Source organism: Sceloporus undulatus, chromosome 6 (genome assembly GCF_019175285.1).
Source record: "Sceloporus undulatus isolate JIND9_A2432 ecotype Alabama chromosome 6, SceUnd_v1.1, whole genome shotgun sequence".
NCBI lineage: Eukaryota > Metazoa > Chordata > Lepidosauria > Squamata > Phrynosomatidae > Sceloporus > Sceloporus undulatus.
The window spans coordinates 79,952,891-79,976,474 of NC_056527.1; the positions used below are offsets into that span (position 1 = coordinate 79,952,891).

The 23,584-nt window shown below is 42.8% G+C and overlaps 1 protein-coding gene across 1 annotated transcript; it reads left to right on the forward strand.

The window, feature by feature from the left end:
* Positions 1-1,156: 1,156 nt before the first annotated feature.
* LOC121935802 (proepiregulin-like) lies at positions 1,157-14,355 on the forward strand. The gene is made up of 5 exons (XM_042477689.1): positions 1,157-1,301; positions 10,125-10,208; positions 11,242-11,365; positions 12,038-12,190; positions 14,012-14,355. The coding sequence occupies exons 1-5, from the start codon at positions 1,241-1,243 to the stop codon at positions 14,103-14,105; spliced, it is 516 nt and encodes a 171-aa protein (XP_042333623.1). The 5' UTR covers positions 1,157-1,240; the 3' UTR covers positions 14,106-14,355.
* The last annotated feature ends 9,229 nt before the right edge of the window (positions 14,356-23,584 follow it).

Genomic DNA, 23,584 nt, shown 5'->3' on the forward strand with positions numbered 1-23,584 from the left:
TCCTATAGACTAACATGGCCATATTGTTGAATTCTACTACTTGACTATTTGTGAGTTTACCAGGGTTTTAAACTGCCCTGTCTTGGTGCCTTTCCCATAAGCAACCAAAGCACAAAAGAGAATGGGGGCAAATCCAGTGGGCAACCTCTTGAAGGAGAATTGCTTGTCAGCCTTGTCCCAGATCCTCTGCCTTCATCGGCCCAGTGGCTGCCAAGCCCCTGTGCTGCAAAAAGGTTGCTGCCTTAGAAGCCTGGGCCTCAGTCTTTTCCATCATGTCACAGGACTGAAGGTTAAGCAGTGGCATCCGGCAGCTGCCATTTGGGGAAGGGAGGGAGGGAGGGAGAAAGGAAAAGGATGGATGGATGGATGGATGGATGGATGGAAAAGGAAAGACAGACAGATGGACGGAAGGAAGGCTGGAAAAGGAAGGAAGGATATAAAAGGAAGGAAGGAAGGAAGGAAATGGATGGATGGATGGATGGATGGAAAAGGAAAGATGGATGGAAGGAAGGAAGGAAGGCTGGAAAAGGAAGGATATAAAAGGAAGGAAGGAAAAGGATGGATGGATGGATGGATGGATGGAAAAGGAAAGACAGATGGATGGACAGATGGACAGAAGGAAGGAAGGAAAGAAAAGGAAAGCTGGAAAAGGAAAAAAGGAAAGAAAAGGGAGGATAGAAAAGGAAGAAAGGAAGGAAAAGGAATAGGAAGGATGGAAAAGGAAGGACGGAAGGAAGGAAGGTTAGAAAAGGAAGAAAGGAATAGGAAGGATGGAAAAGGAAGGAAGGATTACCGGAGAGAGACTGCCCCTGGCTCTGGGGGCTCTCCTTGCCTTGGCTGCCCTGCCCTGAACCCCCGATGAAAGCCCCTCTCCCTCCCTTCCCTGAGGAGGAAGGGCAGGTGGACGAGGAGGAGGAGGAGGAAGAGGAGGTCCTCCAGGGGAGAGCCTCCAGAGGCAGGGGCACTCTCTCTCTCTCTCTCTCTCTCTCTCTCTCTCTCCTTCTAGGGTTGAGTCACCGGGGAAATCCGGACCCAGCCCCCGCTCCACTTCCGCCGGGGCTCCTTTCCCGGCCCTTGGCCCGCCCCCGTCGGAAGGAGGAGGAGGAGAAGGAGGTATAAACCCCGGGGAGCCAGGGCCAAGGAGGGCAGAGGACTAGAGACAGCATCGCTGCTGCTGCTGCTACTTCCAAGGATCCCTGGCCCAGGCTCCTTCGCTCTTGACCGTCGAGGATCCACCGCCATGGCTGCAGAGAGACCCTCCAAGATGCCAGGCGCCCTGATGCTCCTGCTGCTCCTTTTGGGTAAGGCAGGCATGCCTGGGCTCCTTCCCTCCGGCACTTTGCGCTGTCCAGCAAAGCAGCAGCCGAGACTCAGCCGGACTAGAGCCCCCTCCAGGCCCTGCTTTCCTCTTCTGACACTTGGCCTTAGAGGGAGTCCGAAGTCAATGGGTCTGGGGGTCACCTATGATTCTCTATGGGCAAGGATTCCCCAATGATTCCCTATAGACAAATATTCCCCAATGATTCTCTATGGGCAAATATTCCCCAATGATTCCCTATAGACAAATATTCCCCAATGATTCCCTATTAACAAATATTCCCCAATGATTCCCTATAGACAAATATTCCCCAATGCTTCCCTATAGACAAATATTCCCCAATGATTCCCTATGGGCAAGTATGGTTTCCCTATGAGGAAGTACTGTCATTTGTTTTAGTAGATCCCCAAGTAAATTATCCCCTTTGCTAATAATGCCTGAAGGTGGTTGTTGTTGCTGCTGCTGTGTGCCTTCACATTGTGTCAGACTTCCCAGCAACTCTTTTAAGGTCCACAACACACTCCAGAAAGTATCCAGTTTGAGACCACTTTCACTGCCTTGGCTTAGTGCTAGGAGATTCTGGGAAGTGTAGTGTCTGTAAGACATCTAGCCTTCTCTGTCAGAGAGTTCTGGTGCCACAACAAACCACAATTCCCAGGATTCCCTAGCAGTGAGCCAGGGCAGTGAAAGCAGTCTCCAACTGGATGATTATTTCTGCAATGTGTTTTGGAGGACCCAAGAGAACCTCTCCTGGGGTTTTTGTGGCAGGATTTGTTCAGAGGGGGTTTGCCCTTGCCTTCCTTGAAGGCTGAGAGAGTGTGACTTGGCCAAGGTCACCCAATGGGTTTCATGGCTGAGCTGAGAATCGAACCCTGGTCATAGTCCAACACTCAAACCTCTAGCCATGCTGGCTTTTAATTATAGCATTGTGATTCCACTTTTACTTGGCTCCACCCTGGGGAATCCTGGGAATATTATTAGTATTATTATTACTACTATTATTTTACAGAGGCACTAGAGCTTTCTGGCTGAGGATTGGAAGTGTCCCTCTTGAAACTGCCAATCCCAAGACGCCATAGAATGGAAATCATTGCAGTTAAAGTGGAATAATAGGTTTATAATAGCATAGTGGAAAAAGGATCTCATCAATAGCTATAATAAGAAAATGAGCCGTGAAGGTATGATCGTTTCAAGGCAGCCATTTTGCCATGAGATTTAAATTACAGCGGGCCCTCCATATTCACTAGGGTTGGGGGTCCAGACCAGGATCCCTATGAAAAGTGGAAAAACTACAAATAAAAAGAATCATTATTGTTTTAACCTGAGATAACATCTCTCTAGGAAGCTCTAGATCTAGATCCATTGGAAGTTGACCACAGAATCACACTGGAGAGCCTATAAATGCCTAGAGACATGTTCTCTCAGATCATCCAGTGCAACTCCATGGTTGACCATAGAGTTGCGCTGGAGGGCCTAGAGATTCCTAGAGATAACATATTAATCATAGCCACAAATAGCCAAATCTGCAAAAATCAAAACAGCAAATGTGGAGGACTGTAGTTCTTTTAATCAAAATGAACCACCCAAAAGGAAGAGGGAAGCCAATAATATTTATTGTGATAGATAGCTCTTTCCATATTGTTCCGCCACCACTGAGAAGACCTGGTTTCTTAATATCTGCCTGTCTACCCCTCTGGGGCAGGGGAGTGGGTCACACAAGCAAGTTCTCTATATCGGACTATAATGGTCAGATAGGTTCATATGATGCGTGTGGTTTTATATGTAACTTGGCTATAAACTATTCAGAGTTTTAAAAGTCAGTGTTAGCTGATCCAGAACTGGTGAGATATGACCCAAAGATTAACCACCATCAGTATCTGGGCAGCTCTATTTTGCACCTGTTGAAGTTTCCAGGGCCTGTTACAGACTACCAAAATAAAGCTGCTTCGGGTCTGTTTGGAGGTATGCTATTTAAATGATGCATGGGTCCTAAGAGTCCGGAGGTCGCGCCAAAGCCACACTCCATTCCTAAGCACTGGAGTGCAGCTTTGGTGCAGCTTCCAGATTCTTAGGATGCATGCATCATTTAAACAGCATACCTCCAAAGAGACCCAAAGCAGCTTTATTTTGGCAGTCTGTAATAGGCCCAGACTGTCTTCAAGGGCAACTTTAAATAATGCATGTTACAGTAGTCTAGTTTGGAGGTGGCCAGAGCATAAGTAGATGGGAAACAATCTGTATGATCTCAATGGTTTTGTAGATGCTATATCATCCCAAGCTGATAAGAGGTGCTCCTAGCCATTGGTGCCATCCTTTGTACCCAAGATAGTGCCAGCACCAATGTCTGCTCTTGTCTAAGCCTTTGCTACTGACCGGTTTTGGTGTTTAAAAGTCACAATAATGCTGAATCATGGATGTATAGAATTGCTTCCACTGAAATTATTCTGCCCAAGGTGCAGGGCTTTTGTAATAGTTACAGTGCTGTTAATCTTTGACCCTGGGAATGAGGTTTATGTAAGAAGAAAGTGAGAGGAGAGGTTAGGCTTCCTATCAGATTCTCTTGCTAGTCTCTTGCGACTCACACAGGTCTATTTTCTGTAAAGGAACAAACAAATCCTGCCTCTGCTGAGTTTTCATGCATGCCATTCCCAAATCTGTCTCTACTTGCAGTAACCACTTTATGGATTTGGTTAAGCATGAATGCACATGAGCAATGCCCTTGTGGGCTTCCCATGCATTTCAGTGGGGCTTGTCCGGGAGAACACCCTGCTGGATCACTACCTTTAATTCTTCAGAACTCTGTAAGATGCCTGTAATATTGCAAGGGCAGAAGGTGGAGTGATTCTGAATGGTGGCTTTGGCCACAGGTGCATGCATCCTTGTCAGGACTGGTTCAAGACATTTTGCTGCCTGAGGATAAGAACGCAATGGCGCTCACTCCCATTCTATGTAAATAAGCAAACTGGATAGGCAGTTGGATTTTTCTTTGATGATACAACATCTCCCAAAACATTTGAAAGTCTCGGGCACAGACAATAGGAGGGCAATGCCCTGACCATATCAGTGCTAATCCATGAGTTGCTCTTGTCTTATGTAGTAAAGTGACAGATTGTATGGCGGTGTGCTGTTATGGAAGTTCAAACACAGTCATCTGACTGGAGTTGGACACAGTATAAATCAGGGAAGCAATGAGCATTTTGAAATGTGCAACAATGTGCAAGAAATAGGTGTTTGCATAGGACTACACTTCTCTCCTGTTTTTTGTTTTGCCAAAGATTTCCTAACTGAGTTATTCAGTGGCCCAAGAGTTGCCTTTATCTGTCACCCTCTGCCTAGTGATTCTGCTCTTTTCTCAAGGAAACGCAGCCACTTGGTTGCACTTCCTAATTACAGGGCAGGTGTTTCTTCACCTGCCAAACCCATTTCAACAGGAGCTTCTTCTTGGTTTCTGTTTTTTTTTAAATGCCATGCCAGGTAATTCCCCACCACCACCTGACATCCCTGCCTTCATATGACATTCTGGGCTGACACTTGAAAAGTAGGCAGGAGGGGGAAGGGACTTTTGATCACACCAGGTTGCTGCTGAACACATTGTGCCACTCCTGGGAATATTTTTGGCACATCTTATGGCTATATGCAACTTACAGGAATGTGGGCCATCATGCTTGGCATAGATTGGGAGAACTATGCTTCTACTGTTTACCTGTGGAGGAAGACTTTTTAGGAAAGCATCCCTCCTCATTTCTATAGCTTTATTTTCTGGCTAATGTTCTCAGGCAACTTCAGTAGCCAAAGGACTTCTGACAGCAGCCAAGGAGAGGGGTCCATTTCAAGAAGTCCGGTGCACTAGTCTATATCACAATTGGGTGTGTATGTGGTTTACAATTTTGCATTACAACTCTCAGAATCCCCCAGCCAACAGGGCTAGTTGCCATACTGGCTGGAGGATTCTGGGATTTGCTGTCCAAAAAATGTAACTTTGTCTAACTCTGATCGGCACAAAGAAGAGTGGTGCCCACCTCTGTTTCTCTTTGTAGGTTTGCAGAACAATATTTTCCTTGCCTGCTCATCTATATTATTGGCCCTTGTACTTGGATGAAATAAAGAAAAAGTGCAAGACATATTTCCAGAGAGGGTAAAACAACTCATAAGGACATCCCAACTGTTCTGTACACTGGCAGATTAATCTTACTTCAGTCTAGGTGGAGAGACAGTGTTTTCCATTGCAACTGAGGACAGCAGAGTAGTTTAAAGGATTCAAGACAGACTATGTAACGCACAGGGCCAAACTACTGCATTCAGAAAACTGAGGAAAGGAGTGGATATAATGCTGTATTTTGGCCCTGTGTTCTACATAGTCTATCTTTAATCCTTTAAACTACTCTGCTGCCCTCGGTTGCAATGGAAAACACTGTCTCTCCACCTAGATAGACTGAAGTAAGATTCATCTGCCAGTGTACAGAATAGTTGGGATGTCCTTATGAGTTGTTTTACACACAAAATCCAGAGATTTAGCAGTGAGCAGTCTTCATTGTGTGATTCCCCCCCTTTCTGTTTCCCCTCCGTGTGTGGTTGTGTGTGTGTGTGTATTTCTGCAAAACATGGGATTCCACCAAGCATGCTGGTATCTCTCTTATGCCGTTCAAGGGCTCCATTCAGCTACAACCTATTCATTACTCAGTTACAGCATGCTTGGTGGAATCCCATGGTTTGCAGAAGTACATACACACAATAGATAATCAGGCATGGTCATGGATACAATCCACTATGAAGTTCTTGAACTATATATTTTTTCTAATACTTTTGTGGTGCTTAGCCCAGTGTGCACACTCTAGCATGCTGCAAAGGGCTCTTTTATCACCTTTTGAGACTAACAGGGAGAAAGAAATTGGTAGCATGAGCTTTTGCAGACTATGAGTCTACTTCATCCGATGAGAAACCATATGCTACCATGTTTTGAACAGTTATTCTCAAAGGTGCCACAAGATCCCTTTGCATACTGATCCAGAAAACATAGGAATGACTTTGAACTCATGCTGTTGAGGGGTGAGATAGAACTATATGTTCAATCAGCCTTCGAATCTATTGTGTGAGTGACAGTGGAGCCTTGGGCACTGTCTGGTTGAACTGGTGCATTGTCTGAAAAAGTCCATCTTCTCAAGAAATAAAGATTTCAACAACCAAATATCCACAGAGTTGTGTTAGTACCATGTTTTTAGTCCCATGGAGAGATGCCTGTAGGATCTCCTGACTCAAAATACCTTGGTAAACCTTGAATGCTATGTGACCTGACTGGAGGAGGGGCACTATTTGCTGTTCTGTCTCAAGTAGCAAAATGTTTAGGTCAGACCTGGGTGGAGATTAAAACCTCACCCAGCTCTTATAGAAGGAGGAGCTGCATGCATCAGTTCAAGAACTGAAAATCTGTCTAAGGCAAACTCTCAATACTTAGGGTTTCAAGGGCATAAAAGAGCCAGAGACATGGAGTGCATCTACAGTGTAGAAATAATGAGGTTTGACACCACTTTAAGTGCTATTGCTCCATCCTATGGAATCTTGGAGTTTGTTGTTTTACAAGGTCTTTAGCTTTCTTTGCCAAAGAGTGCTGGTCCCTCACAAAACTACAGTACAAATCTCATGATTCTGCAGGATGAAGCCATGGCAGTTAGTGGCATCAAATGTACCCATGAATGATGTACCCATGGAAGCTCAAAGGAAGGAACAAAGACATGGAGTGAGATTCAAAAACTCGAAGGAAGTGTGGATGGAAAAGTCAGGAGAAGGCCGAGGAACATGTTCAGCTCTGCAGAAAGCAATGTGCACAAAGGAATAGACACCAGGCTGAGACCTCAAGAGGCTCCTATGCTTTTCGGAGTCTCTCATATGTGATGGAGCTGGATCTCCTGTTGGTAAAGAAATCAAACAATTATTTTTGTTGGTGGGCTCCTAGTCCTTTTGGCATACTCTCTGCCCAAGGACTGTGTTGGCTTTTACTGGCATAGAACCTTGTCTGCAGCCTGAAGTCAGTATGTCTAAAAGTTCTCCTTAATGCACCTCTTCTTAGTGAAGCAGTCTCCCTTAAGAAAGACATGAACGCGTAACGCTGCTTGCATTCCAATATAGGTAGCTTCCTTGCAACATTAAGCAATGCTAACTTTCCTGTAGAGCCGGAATGCATATTGCATTAACATTTCACCAGCACAGCAATAACAATAACCATAACATTCCACTAAGGCAATAATAAGTAGCCATCGTCTTACTTATAAAGAATAAGATAACAGTATTTGTTTAATGACCCAGGGAGTCGTATTAATGCAAACACAGCCCCACCTTCGTCAGTCTTGGCTAATCCATTCGATGCACTTGGGAGCAAGGAGAGACACAGGCGTGTCAGACTCCCCAATGGGTAATGATTAAAGGAATGACTATCCTTTCTGCTCCACAAAGTGCAGATACCTTATCCATACTTGGGATCTCCTTTGACCTCTCACTAACGTCATTGTGAAATGAGAGAAAGCAGTGCAGTTTGGGAAGGCGATTTTGGAGCAGAGGCAGAAGATAAGGAGAATGTGTGAACATGTTCATCTATACCAACCACTCTTGGGCACTTGGTTTACCTGCCAGGACGGCTGCAATTGCCAAGGAAAGGAACTTGTAACAGTAAGGTTGCCAGGTGAAATAAGGAGCAGGGCTTCTTCATTTTGTCATCATACAAGCAAACCCTGCTGAAATTCCTCTGCACAACCATTGAGGGAAAAGGAGCCTGTTCCTTATTTCATCCAGCACCCCGATTGGTAGTAAAATGACTTTTCAAAGTTGATCAGTGTCATCCGCTCTCAGTTTACCCCATCCCTACCCACTGACATCCCAAGAGCAATGAGTTCCATCCCTCCACATGCCTGGCCTGTGTGAATAGGCTGACCCAGAGCAAGTATCACAGATAACATTTCAGTAAATAAAGGAATACTTATTGGCTCAAATGCAATCTGTTTTCCAGTGGGGTCAGTTCACAGAGTTGCCAAAAAGAGCCAAGGAAGCAAATGATGTGCAAACTAGTCCTCAGTTCACTTTTGTGTGTTAAGGACTGTTTCACATACATTCACTTGCAAGGTATCTGCTGTTGTTTGTAGCCATTAATCTCCACAAAAACCACAGTCCATACAGTGTGGTATTTATTTAATACAGTTGCAGGGTGGTGGCCCATGTTGAGTCAGCAGAAAGCATTCCAGCTAGTCATTATTTCCAAGGGTGATTTGGATTCTCAGGAAATCTCAGTTCACCTCATTGGAAGCACTGCTCCCACTTTTCCCTCATTCAGCACCAGTGCCAATCCAGCCAAAGGGCTGGACCAATGTTCACTCCATAGTCCCATGCAATCAGAAGGAATACAGATAAGCCTTTTGTTGCATAATAGGTAACTGGCACCTATGGAAGGTCTTCTTTCCCATTAATACTGAAGTGTAGCATTAATAAAGGAACCAATTATTATGTAATTCCCCCCTCCCCCATGGCCTTCAATTGGATTGATGTTGAAATACCCTGCGCCAAATCTGAGAGGACTCTGCAACTGTGTTGATAACTGATTTACTGGAGACTATTTCTCACCATTTTTATTGAAGTACTTACCAAGGAGAGGCTGGAGTAGAAGCTACTTTCTAGATCAGGGATGGAGAGCTTTCGTGGGTTCAGGGGCAACATGGATTGCCCAAAATGACAAAATTAAAATAAAACTAAGCATGGCTAAAAGTCCACTTCTGGTTTTGTAAAACACTTTGTGCATGTGTGGTGATGGTTTTAAATAGATCTGCAGTGAATTTAAAGGAAGAGTTGGAGCAATTCTTGCTTTGGCCTGTTACAGACTGCCAAAATAAAGCTGCTTGGGGTCTCTTTGGAGGTATGCTGTTTAAATGATGCATGGGTCCTAAGAGTCTGGAGGTCGCGCCAAAGCCACACTCCATTCCTAAGCACTCGAGTGCAGCTTTGGTGCAGCTTCTGGATTCTTAGGATGCATGCATCATTTAAACAGCATACCTCCAAAGAGACCCGAAGCAGCTTTATTTTGGCAGTCTGTAACAGGCCAAACCAAGACTAGCAATTCACATTTTTACTGAAAAAATCATGGGGAGGGGGGGATAAATCTGGAATCCTGAGGGCCACAAAATGGGTTGGGGGTATATATGTGGGCACTTTGTCCACTCTTTGCCCACACTTACTCCAGACCCATGTTGCTAAACCTGTATTTTCAACTGGGCAGTGATCAAGGATGGCAATCCATATATTCCTTAGCTTCCATTAAATCTTATCATTATCATCTTCATGATAAAACCAGCTGTGTGTTTCTCTAAGACATACGTGTGGCAGGGATGCCTGCTGCTCTAAGCACATGTGTGTATGTGCATCAAAGAAGTATACAGTGAAAATGCATGTTTACAAATCTGTGAGGGGGGGTTGCTTGGTAAACACTGGGGAATCCTGCTTGGTTCTGGTTTTGAGGGGCAAGCCCCTTGTATGACACATTCCGGTTTTGCACTTTCACTTTACTCTCCCACCCATCCACAACAAACAGTAGATGGATGATTCAGCTCTCCATCAGAGTTGATTGAAGCAGTTTTGGCGTTGGAAGAGCCGACAGGAGTGGTATTGCCACAAGTGGAACATCCTGTTGTGCCTCCTTTCAGTTGAAGGAGTATGGTAGGAAACCACTGACAGGGCAAAATGACTGGGTTATTCAATGCTGGAAAGATGTTAGGAATTTACCCCATTCCCCAGTGTCTTTATTTTAAATCGACATATTCTTTCTCTCCAGGTTTGCACCTGTTCCAAGCTGTTCTTGGTACAACTGTGATCCCACTATGTGGAGTCAATCAGACTAACTGTACAACTGCTCTGGGTGAGTATGAATGACCTTTAAAACTTAATAAAGTATTTATTAAATTCCCTCTGTGCCTTTATGGTTAAAATTAACAAAGTACATGTAAAGACATTAGCATCCTTTCTTATACTCTGTGCTCTTTTGCTTCCTTCCTCTTACTCCTGTGTTCCTTTTGTCAAAATGTAGACTGTATTTTCCTTGGGGCAAGGGCTCTTTTTGATAAAGTTCCTCTGTAATATGCCATCTACTTTGTTGACACTATATGCCTTCAAGTCATTTCTAACTTACGGTGACCCTGTCACGGGGTTTTCTTGGCAAGATTTGTTCAGAGGAGGTTTGCCATTGCCTTTCCCTGAGGCTGAGAACATGTGACTAGTCCAAAGTCACCCAGTGGGTTACATGGCCAAGCAGGGAATCAACCCCTGGTCTCCAGAGTCATAGTCCAACACTCAAACCACTACACTGCCCTGGCTTTCACACTACATACACAGTCAATAATACTTTAACCATAATGGCCAAAATGCAGTTACTGCTCCAACTAGAATCGATGCAATGAATAAATTACTCTATGGGGGCAATGCGGGAAAGTCTTCCTGCCATGCTCCAGGCTACTCAAGGTGCCAGAGACTCTCCCCCATTTCTCTCCACACACCTTACAAAACAGCCACCTTACTTTCCCCACTTGCTCCATTTGCCCCCTTCCATGCTGCTGAGAGTGAGGTTCATCCACTAGATGTGCCCTGGGCAACAGGTCTATAAATCTCTTCCAGGGTGCAGAAAGTAATGGAGGAATGGAGGGGGACTGCAGAAGACCCCATTCTCGCTTAGCCCAAAGCCACCTCCCTGGCCCAGAGGCCTTTACCTGGCCAGCCACTCCACAGTCATCCATCACTGGCCCTCACCCATCTCATGTATCTACTGCTGGTGAACATCTGCCCCTTCACCCTCCAATTTTTTCACCCCCAGGACCCAAACGTCAACAGCCCTGTTTTCACTCTACTGTGCAGGAGGGAAACTTGAACAATATTTAACCCCTATTTCTTCATTGCAGTTCGAACAGAAAAAAGTCCCCGGGTGGCTCAAGTTCGGATCACAGGATGCAAGTCTGGCATGGAAAGTTATTGCTTCAATGGGGAGTGTATGTACCTTGTGGAGCTAGATCAACATTCCTGCAGGTAAAAGGAAACGTTGCAGAATCATAAAATTATTTGCATCACCTCACAGTGGTTGAGGTTCTTTTTCTCCCATTCACACTTTCATATCACATATCACAATTTCAAAAATAGCTTACCATACAGCATGTGGAGGGGGCCTATTATGTCCAAAATATTCATCCGATTGGCTGTTGTGGGGGACAGTGGGGCTGGTGCACTAGAAGTGTGGTTGCACATGTTTCAGGGTCCCACAGCAAGGGAAGGCTCACAAAATTTGTCATAGTTGAGCAGGCATCACCTTGCTTTCCTGGGTTTGGTACAAAATTGGGGTTGGAGCAGCCTGTGGCCTACAGACCAGACTTTTTTCCCCACCGATATTCTAAGGCCTATTTGAGAAATATATTATACATTTGTTTTTGTATAACCGACATGGTGTCCCCTCAATGACTTCATGAAATTTCAGTTTACTGAGGATGTTGAAGGTTCTATAAAAGATTCCTAATCCCTTTCATTGATCTGCTGAGATTTCCTTGGATGAGGAAATGGTTAGGAACCAGTGTATTGTAAGACTTAAGTCTACAGAACATAGCTCTCCTTCTTCTAATATTTTCTCCCCTTGCAATGCATGTCTGAGATCAGAAAGTAAGTTGTGTGTCTAATATTTATTCAAATGTGTCTCTTCACCCTCCCCAGGTGTAATACAGGTTATGTTGGTGCCCGGTGTGGCCATTCCAATCTTGAGCCTGTCCATCAGCCCCTCAGCAATGAGTACTTGGCACTCACTATTCTCTTGGTTCTGCTTTTCTTCATTGCAATTTCAGTGGCAATCTACTACTACTACAGATGGTGAGCACCTTCTCTCTTTGTTTTATCTTATGGGACAGGCATTGCAGATGAATAAACCTCAATAGTAACTCGGATAAAAGAGACAACATAATTATAGTTTTGCAAATCCAACATGGCATTCCACATTGTATTTACACATACGCTAACAAAATATCTTAAGAATGTGGCAAATATCATGGAGGTGCACTTGTAAGTGAGATGGAATTGGTAATGGCTTTTTGTGGAATGCACCACTGTTGGCAAATCTGGTGTTTTTTTTAACTTGCCTGTTATGTCTCCAGTGAGACATAATCTAGTCAAAATCTAGTCGATTAATCAGTGATGGATAAAGCGGAGCCCACAGACTACATACAGCCCCCAAAGCTCTTTTTTGTCATTTTCCAAAAAAAAAAAAAAATCTTTAAAAATTGCACAATGGTTTGCCAGCCAAACCACTAAATGCATTATAGTCAATGGGATAGTCAATATCAGTAGTAAGTTTCAGGTTAATTAGAATCACTTTATGTACATCTAAAGTTATTGTACATATAAATATGAATGTACTGTAATAATAATTATTCATGTATAGCTATGGAGATTTTATTTATAAACAATGAGGGTTTTTTAATGAATTTAACAATAATTAATGAATTAATTTTAATTGGTTTCAGCTAAGTCTTAACCTGCTTTACATATTGTAGCTTTATGTATTTTATTATTTAAAAACCCTTGGCCAAAATCAAAAATAGGTGTCAGCTCTCTGTGGAAAGTTACTGCAGCTGTCTCCTGTAATAATCCTCCTCTAAGAATGCTTATGATGCTCTTGCCATGTAACTCTCTCCTGTTACCTTAAAAGGTGGGGGGATTGGGGGTCCCCACCATCAGTGTCAACATCTCTTTGAAATTTAGGGGACATTATAGCTCAAAAGGAAGCCTGCAAGAGAAGGGTAACTGTGGGGGATCTTTTCACTTATGTAGACCAGTACTAACTGTAGAGAGCACTCCAGTTCCAGTGAATATAAAGGTTTTATTTAGAAATGTGCAAGGGTACATGCAAACCCAATGCAAGCTTAAGAACCATAGAGGTCTATCGGAAAGAAAGGTGTGAAAGGCTGGATAGAGAGGAATCAGGAGTCAGAGGGCAGTACAGTCCTGAAGAGAGGTCCATGGAAAACAGAGAGTGGCTCAGACAGAATCTGAGGTTTACACAATGAGAGTGGAACAGAGCCCTGGTTTGTGAACCAAATGGCTAAGGCTGGGATAGATATTTATATCCCATTTCACACCTTTGATGGGTGCTTGATGTTACCCAATTGTGTAGCAAAGACTTTGATGGATTCCCATGGAACAGACAAAAGGGGTCCTGAAGGCTTGATGATTTGGACACCAGGTTGAGAACCGCTGTTCTATTAGTTTTGATATCTAGAATTTGCCAGTTGTCAGTTCATATGTACACACACACATACACACACACATATATACATACATAAACACACTTAAATAAGCAAATGCCTATGAACACCAAATAAAATGCTGCACAAAAATAAAAACTGATACAACCGAATATAATAAAAATTCAACTAGAAACCTGCCAAAATAAATTTTAGAAATTCTCCTATTAGAACTAAAAGACCAACACTGAAATAATTCTAAAATAAAGGGCCATACTTGCATATTGCCTTTTGCTGTCTCCATCCATCTCCCTTGTATCTGTTTATTGCCTTGAAGTAACAAAAGATACTAAGTTTAATAGACTCTGTAGTATGTCTCATTGCTTACTGGTCCCATTGTAATATATTTTTAGTCTTCTAAAGGTGGTCCTTCTCTTTTTACTTTTCACAGGTATCAGAACAAGAAACGAAGACTAGCTACAAGCAAAGATTACCAAGCAGTCGCCAGAGATACTGAAAAAGACAATAAGCTGCTTCATGTGTGAAAAAAGAGAATTGTAAAAGCCATTTATTTAATATCATTAAATACTTATTTTATTAATAATATTTATGCTCTAAGCAAAAGAATTTCAAAATGATACTGATCATGTACAGGTCAAAAGGGCTATTTTTTTATAAATTATATTTGTATTTGTCTCTTGTTTTTTTATTCTATTTTATTTCTGTGCAGCATTTTGATAATGCAATGCAGAGGTCTCTTGCATTCATACCCCATGTAAAAAGTTGTTCATGAGTGTGCGTATATATGTGTAATACAACAGAATGTAATCTCACTGCTTCCACTTAATGCACTGTGAAATACATAATTTTGTATTTTGTTCATTTGAAGAAACTCAGTTCCGATGTTGAGGATTAAATCTACCTAAACATTCAAATTATGTTGTTTTCTCTTAAAAGTGGGTTCATTAAGTGGTAGATGTAAAGGTCACCAATGGTAGGGGGCAGTGCTCTTCTCCATTACTAAGTCGAAGAGCCAGTGTTGTCCAAAGAGGACTCCACCAAAGTTGTACCCATTTATCTACTTGCATTTGCATACTTTTGAATTGCTAGGTTGGTAGACCCTGGGACTGGTGACAGGAGATCACACCATCATGTACATCATCTACAATGCCTTGCATTTCCACAAGAAATAAATCACTGTGGAGTCACACACCCCATCATCACCAACACAACACAGGAAGGATGGAAATCATAAGGCCCCTGGGCCTCATAAAGCCCATAAGTGGGAATTCCCAAGTTGATTTGTAAATGGTGTTTTTCATGGGTAAATAGCTTTGGGGGGTGGTCTCAGGGGCCCCATGCTGGAACAGCCCCCCCAAAAAGTGACCAAGGGGATGCCACAGGGTTCTGTCCTGGGCCCAGTGCTATTCAACATCTTTATCAATGACTTGGATGACAGAACGGGGGGGCATCAAATTTGCAGATGACACCAAACTAGGAGGAGTAGTTAATACCCCAAAGGACAGGATCAAAATTCAAGAAGACCTTAATAGATTAGAAAGCTGGGCCAAAGCTAACAAAATGAAATTCAACACAATGAAATGTAAGGTACTGCACTTAGGACCGAAAAATGAAATGCACAGATATAGGATGGGGAACACCTGGCTGAATGAGTGAAAGGGATCTGGGAGTCCAAGTAGACCACAAGTTGAACACAAGTCAACAGTGCAATGCAGCAGCTAACAAGGCCAATGCAATTTTAGGCCGCATCAATAGAAGTATAGGGTCTAGATCAAGGGAAGTAATGGTGCCACTCTATTCTGCTCTGGTCAGGCCCCACTTGGAATATTGTATCCAGTTCTGGGCACCACAATTTAAAAAGAATGGTGAGAAACCGGAGAGCGACTAAAATGGTGAAGGGTCTGAAAACCATTTCTTATGAGGAATGCCTTAGGGAGCTGGGGATGGGTAGCCTGGAAAAGAGAAGGTAAAGAGGTGATATAATAGCCCTGTTTAAATATTTGAAGGGATGTCATATTGAGGAGGGAACAAGCTTGTTTTCTGCTGCTGCAGAGACTAGGGCCCGGAGCAATGGATGCAAGCTCCAGCAAAAGAGATTCCACCTCACCATTAGGAGGAACTTCCTGACAGTAAGGGCTGTTTGACAGTAAAACACACTCCCTCAGAGTGTAGTGGAGTCTCCCTCCTTGGAGGTTTGTAAACAGAGGCTGGGTGGCCATCTGTTGGATATGCTTTGATTGGGATTTCCTGCATGGCAGAATGGGGTTGGACTGGATGGCCCTTGTGGTCTCTTCCAACTCTATTATTCTATGATTGTATGATTCTAAAACCAGTGTGAAAGTCACAAAATGACTCTAGTTCCCACAAATTCCAGTGCTACTTGCCACAACGAATACCAGTGTGGCCCACAGAGGATCAGGATGAACTGAAATTGGACCCCGTTTCTTGGTGTAAACCCATCCTTGCCTTAGAGAAGAACAAGATATGGGACTAGAGATATGAGAGGGGACAGTCAAGGCCACACCACAATGGCACTACCTTTCTACAGTGGTACTACATGGGCCTTTGAGGTAACAGGCTATGCTAATAGTAGCACCACTGCTGTTAGGGCCTCCTCATCCTCATCCTCCCAGACAGGCTTTTGCTGAGGAGCCAGACTCAATGTGCCAAACAGTGACTGAGCAGCAGCAGTGGGGATGATGTTGGCAAGGATCTCAGAAACAACAGCAGTGTCACCATTGCTAATGCTTCTTAGCAGTTCTCAGAAGGAGGCACCAGTAAACAATTTCTAAATGTCTTTAACCATGTAATTGTTGCATTCAAATCATTTCCAACTTATGGCAAGCCTGTGATGAACCTATCAAGGGGTTTTCTGGGGCTGAGGGTGTGTGACTTGCCCAAGGTCACCCAGTGGATTTCCATGGTCAAACAGGGAATTGAACTCTGGTCTTCAGAGTCATCGTCTAACATTCAAAGCACTAAACCATGCTGACACTATCTTTAACTATAAAAACCCTTTAATGCGACAATCTAAAATAACTTGGAGGTCTCTCAGTCATAAGGATCACCATGTGTTGAAGTCAGCTTGACAGCACTTAACAACAACAAACTAAGGCCACAGAGAGCTTTTGAGTGTGAATTTGAGGAGCTTCCAATGGAAGTGGACAGGAAGAGCTAGATAGATGTGAGAGTATCAAGATGGGACAACAGAAGACCAGAAAGAAGAAAATCACATTAAGCAGGGTAAGAGATAACCAGGACATGAGCCAAAAGTTTGGGTGAAAGGACAGAAAGTAAGAGCCTTATTTTTGCATGTTTTAATGTGAGAAGTGGCCTAACTTTGTAATAGCCTGAATATGGAGAAGAAAAAAAGAGATGCATCATTGATAAGGCTAAGATCAACAGGAAGGATGATGATGTTGTCACTAGTTAAACAGATTCTTTTAAAAGAGAAGGCCTCGAGAGGAAAGATGAAGAGTTCATTCTTGGGCATACTGAGTATGGAACAACCATGAAACATCCAGGTGGAAATATCAGAAAATGGCAGCTGGAGATGTGGGAGATATAGGGAGAAAGTTTAGGGGCAGAGAGCTGGAGGTCATCAATGAATAAGTGGTCATTAAAACCATGGGCTATAGTGAAGCCACCCAGGTTTAGAATGCAGGGCCTCCAAAATATGGCCCCTATGGGAGAAGAGGAATTGAAAGGAGGAGCTCTTCCCTCTACACCAAAAGTGCAGTTAGACCATTAGATGGAGGATATCCAAGAGACTAGAGGCATGAAGCGAGTCATGTTAGAAAGCATGTTTATATAGCATCTCTCTCTCTCTCTCTCTCTCTCTCTCTCTCTCTCTCTCTCTCTCTCGATTATTGAATTTGGAAAGGAGAGTGGATCTAAAAACAAAATTCTTCTGAAGTGTCCAGTGCAATGGCATCCACCTGTTCCACAAGTGAGTGTATAGAGAAGAGGCAACAACTCTTTCCAGGAGGGGAAAGGTCTTGGACACTGTATTCTAGATGTGAGGAGAGATAAGGGGCCTGGACAAGGCAAAATGGTTGGGGCTACAAGTGGGTCTTACTAAGGTGCACCAACTTTCAGACATAAAATTTCCGTGCCAGTCCAGATGGGCCATGCAAAATGTTGCTGGTCTAGAGGTGGAGCTCTTGTGCCCTGGAAAAGCTTCCATGCAAAAATGTATTGCCTTGCAGATCAGAGCTCCTTTTCCATACAAATGAGAGCTCCTGCTCCATGACTAATCAAGGGCTGCAAACCTGAGCTCATTCCTTTCCAAAATGTTTCCCTGCCTTTAAATAGGTCCTTATCTCCAGTCTTCCATCACTGATAAGGAGAGAAGAAACTCCCTGAGCTGATGGGGAACCTCCAAAGGTTGGCTTTGACCTTTGGGCCAAGATGTGTGCTTTGATCACTAACATTCTTATCAGATTAGACCTGGAACAGAACAGGGAACCCTAACTTGAATAAGCATCAGATTAAAAACAAACAAATGCACCACTCTTCTTCCTAGATCAATGTGGAAAGTTGGGCAGTAGTTAACTTGTTTTATTTTATTTTTTCTGTAAAGATTTATATTTCATTTCCTGTCACATGATTACAAGGTGACATACAAACAATGTATAGGAGACTACAATCCCAAACCTCACCTGTTTGGGAGAAGAGGCAGGAAGGTTGTACCTCATGACTGCAGTGGCATCACCAGGGGTGTGTGGTAGTATGGAACACACCAGGTTTCCAGTTCCCGCACAATGTGGGATTCAGAAGGCTGAAGAGGGAGGGCGGCTGCCTTCTGGTTCCCATGTGGCCAACTTGAAAGGCTGGGGTGAGGATTGAGAGAACCAAGCACGCCTCCTACCTTGCTGCTGCATGGTGCCATTCTATGTCCCATGGCAGCGAAGTGGAGGGAGTGCCCTTTTGCCCTTGCCCTTGGAAGCCTCACCCTCAGAAACCCTGCTCCCCTGCACCAGGTGACACCCCACATGGGGACACCACTGCATGGCTATATTCCTTCTGGATGTGCCATGCCCATGTCTTGCACCTGGATTGCTTTGCCTCATCTGTGGAAACTTTAACTCCAAAACAACACTCTGCCTGCTGGTATTATGCACATACATTACACCTATATCAGTAATCACATCTCTGAGGTTGAACTGTTTACAGTTTGTTCACACAATAAATACCTGGAGACGGTGCACATAATTAGTTCCATTCCTGACATCCTGAACTATGAGTGTCCTATTTTATACAACATGATGCCACAGTATTGAGCCCAGCATTTCTCTCATGTATATCTCACCCTTCTTCAAGTGTCTCAGGTTGCCATATGGGGCACAAAAGTGCCTGAATTAAAAATAATAATAATAATAATAATAATAATAATAATAATAATAATAATAATAATATAATTTGTTTTATTTATATACCGCTATTCCAAAGATCATAGCGGTGAACAGCAAGTAAGCTAATTAGCAAGTAAGCTAATTTGCCCCCAACAGTCTGGGTACTCATTTTAGCGACCTCGGAAGGATGCAAGCCTGAGTCGAGCTTGGGCCCTTTTGCTGGTCTTGAACTCGCAACCTTGTGGTCTTGAGTAAATGGCTGCAGTACAGGCATTTAACCACTGCGCCACCAGTTGAGGGGTCTGATGGCTTTGGCGGGTTTAATGGGTCACAAATTGGTACCCCAAGGGCTATATGCAGCCTCCTGGTTGCACTTTATGTACCCCAAGGGTCAAGGATCACTTCCCACTTTATTCCCAGAACAATTTTGTGAGGTTGTTCTGTGCTGGAAATGGGTGCCGTTCTAGTCCCCAGCCCACATGCCAAATCGCTCTTTCTGTGCCAAAGAATGATAGACATTGCTAACCTAAGATAAGCTTTAGTTGTGGCTAATGATGCAACGGATGGTACATAGCAGAGAAGCATTCCAGCCCTTTCATTGATGAGGTCTAGCCAATGGTGGAAATGAGTCCCTAAACTACTAATTCTATTCAGACTATCCTCAACCGGTGATTCAGTTCATTTGCCATATCTGGCTACACAGGGCCCCATGTGCTTATATGCACTCCCGCTCCTTGCCTGACTGAGACCAATGGAAGATTGATTCCCAAAGATTATATAATGCAGAAATAAAGAAAATGAAAGTGCACAAGTGTAACCTATCTCTGTCTTCCGATACTTATGAGAACTGTGCCAACAGGTTACTACCAGAGGAAAATTAATCCCCTAGTCCATTCCTAGCCTTCATATCTTTTCATAGTCTCAAACAAATGAAAAAAGTATCAAAGTCACTAATATAAATTAAGCCTTTTATGCCTCTGGATAACTGTTAACATTTAACAATGAAGTCGATGCATTCTCCAAAAATCATCTGCTTGTCAGCAGAGACCCAACTCATTGTAGAGGTACAGACATTCATCTATGTTACTGTTGCTGTGTGTTACCATATCCTATGAGCAGGGACCATCCTTCAAAATGAGGACAAGGACTATTAATACACTACTCCAGAAAAGAGATGAATGGAAATTCTTCCACTAGAGGCCGCCACAACAATATCAAAGCACCAAGGAAAGAAAAAACAATTAAAGCTAAAAGGACCATGACTCCTAACATTCACTATTACAGAGTAAAAGTTATCATCTGTCTTCCAGACTAACCATTCACAAAGGTGTCATTGTATTTCTCCTTTTTTCCATTCACATTTTGTGAATCACTGTATTTAGTGGAAATAGCCTTTGCTTTGTTTGCACTTCTGTAGTATGCAGATTTCTGCTCTTGAAGGAAAAAGATGCACCTTCACACTACATTGTAGAGCTGGCAGTGGACTGGGAAAATAATAGGCTGGACTAAAGATATAAAGGAAATAGTAGTCACAATTTCTGTTACTCTCAATGCAAAAGGACATCTTGGTACATGAAAGAATATTCTGTTAAGAAAATGGCCAGCCACCACAAGATTTTTCATGTTTTGGTTGTTTATTATTATTATTATTATTATTATTATTATTATTTTGCAAAAAAAATGCAAAAAGCTTGGGTTTGGGCAAAAAAACTTTCTTGTGTAAAAACTTTATTTTGGTCAAGTACACTGTTTTTTATTCAGAAATGTGTGTGTGTGTGTGTGTGTGTGTGTGTGTGTGAAAAATCAAGATTTTCCCCAAAATCTATGTTTTTGAATAAATTTTCAGCCAAAAGAATTAATCCCAAAGTGCAAGAAATCATTGAAGAGTGCGCAAACAGCGGTGTGTCTGTCCAGCATTGGTGACTCCAACATCACTTTCCCTCTTCTGCATGCTATTTTACCATCTTTGCCTGATCTCTGAAAGCAAGTGCATTTTGCCATTTTTGTTTGGCCTAATAAAGATATCATCACAAGACGGTTTTTGACAAGTGTGTTTACTTGTATGTTGGCAGCAATGAGTTGTAAATGGATCACTGTTTTGCCTGTTAACAGCCATGGCTGTAATTCGACACATTTCAGTAGAACAGAAATGGATTTTCTGCCTTTTACTCACTGAATGATATATGATCACAGTCTGAGCAATGAGAAGTGGAAGGAGGGGGTCTTCAATTGGGTGTCTTGTTCTTCGGTTGCGAAGGATTGCTTGGTAATGTTTTCTACATTTTTCTCAATGTTTCTAAAGAGCTTTATCACACTAGCGAGATCCTGAGAGAAAACGGGAATTAAACGAGAGTTAAATTAAATTCAAATTTAAACAGAACTTGCAAATTTGGAAAGTTTATCACACGACTTGCTGCTAAAACGAAATAATGTGAAGTTAATCCACAGTTAAAGCAGAGGAAACCAGCAGCTTTTTAAATTCGGTTTGTTCCGAATTTTAAAAGCTGCTGGTTTCCTCCACTTTGCATTCGGATTAACTTCACATTAACTGTGATGCCGTGTGATAAACTTTGGGCATTTCCGGGTTATCTTTGCATTATATCATGTTTAAGTTCCATTTTCCCGCAGGATCTTGCTAGTGTGATAAACTCCAAAGTGTAATATCTGAATTGTCACTTTCGAGGAACCAGAGAGCATTTTCCTGTATTTTCCAAAGGGAGAAAGAATATCAGTAACAGTAACGGTAACTTGTTAATAATAAGTAACTCTGGGGGTCATCTTTCTGGACCTCACTGAGAATAACAAGTCATGACTTGTTGAGTGGCAAAGAGTAAAGCAATGAGTGACTTCAAAGAAAATAAAATTCCAAGCTCTGTATGGAATTTGTAATTTATTGTGATTTTATTGCTTGATGTGGTCATGTATGCCACTTGGGGAATATAGTACAAATCTGAAAGAGATCAAGTATTTAAAAAAAATTAAAAATTACAAGGATACAGGACCTACCTTTGTGGAAAGATTGCTAGGGCTATGGCAAAATTGCTGCTGACATCATGAGAGCAATAGCAATATCAAGTGTTCCTAGCAAACAATAGGATTCCTAAGGAGGCATAACAAACATACCAGCAACAACAAGAAAAGAAAACGATTAATGGGTTTCTTTGCTTATTCACTGCATGCAGGAGGAGGGTGAACCTCCTCTAAGATGTGTGTAATCACTATGTCTACAGGCTTGCCCAGGCTTTGTTCTTGTGAGTTTACACATTTCAAGAACTGGTATGAAAATCTCATTTTGGCAAAGAGTAAAGAGGAAAGGAATTTTTATTTGTTCAGGGCTTCCTTTTGTGATACATGGTTTCTGAGCACATAAAATTCAACCAGATGAATTAAACCCACTGGTGTTTTGGATTTTAAAAAAAGAAGAAAAATTAGAGTTGTTGGTATTTTAAAAGGAATATTGTACATGACATTTCAGTGCCAATTTAAGATCAACAACAAACCATATATTACAGACTGGAATGTTTAAGGTGGCACAGATTAAACATCAAGGGAGACATACTTTCTGGTGAATATCGGTTTACAATTGATTTGCATTCAGGGTAATGGCATTCCTCTACCATACATACGTATAACCCAAGTGGTGATAAGATTCCTCTACAGCACCACAGCTCACCCATAGCAGTGTAAACCAGAAATAATTTCACCGGTCAAAGAATAAACAGTACTCACACAGGCAGACTATGCAAAGCCAGAATCACTATGTCAGTACAGTTTTATACTGGTGAGCTTCTTTGCTTGCAGCTACATGAAGCTAACCCTGTAGGGATGTAGACAGGATTTTGGGAAGGGGGGTCCAGACTAAGTGCCACCATTATAATGGGGCTTGGGTGCGGTGGCGCAGCAGCACGCACCATTCATTTTATCTAATGGAAGGGGGGGTCCGGACCCCAAGAACCCCCCACCCTTGGCTACGTCCCTGAACCCTCACATATAAAGCCAAAGCAGTTCATAACTATTCTTATCAATTTAGTAGCCCAGCTGCTCAAAAAATTCTTTGGCAAACATTGATGCTCAAAATGGAGGGAACAATTTTTGTAAACATGTTCCTGTTGGCCAGGAGGCAGTTCTAATTTATCATAATGACCATGAGTGAGTGTCCAGGATGCCACCATGCCACCCCAAACACAACTGGTTTTGTCCAATCTTGGAAGCAAAGCCGGGTTCAGCCTTGTTAATACTTGAATGGGAGAATGCAACGGAGACGACTATTGTTCTTCACTCACAACAACTACGAATCCTACTCAACCTTGGTAAACTGCAGATGACAATCTTGATACTTGATTCAGTGGCTTCCTATCTTCCCAGGATCATAAACAGGGCTGCATTGCTACTACACTCGATTTGGGAAATCTTTGTATTACCCCCTGTTGCACCTCTGACTCACCCGATGTGGGAGGAGGAGAAGCGAGAGAGCACATGTCTCCAGAAGGAGAAATGTGGCGAAGGAGGACCCAGGGCAATCTCTTCCTGGCAGGTGTCTGCAAAAGCAGCATCACGTTGGCGGCAGTCCACCTGGGTCAGCTCAAAAACTCTATGGAGGCCAAGAGCAACTCCCCTAAGAATGACCTGTTGCATTTAACATAAGAAAA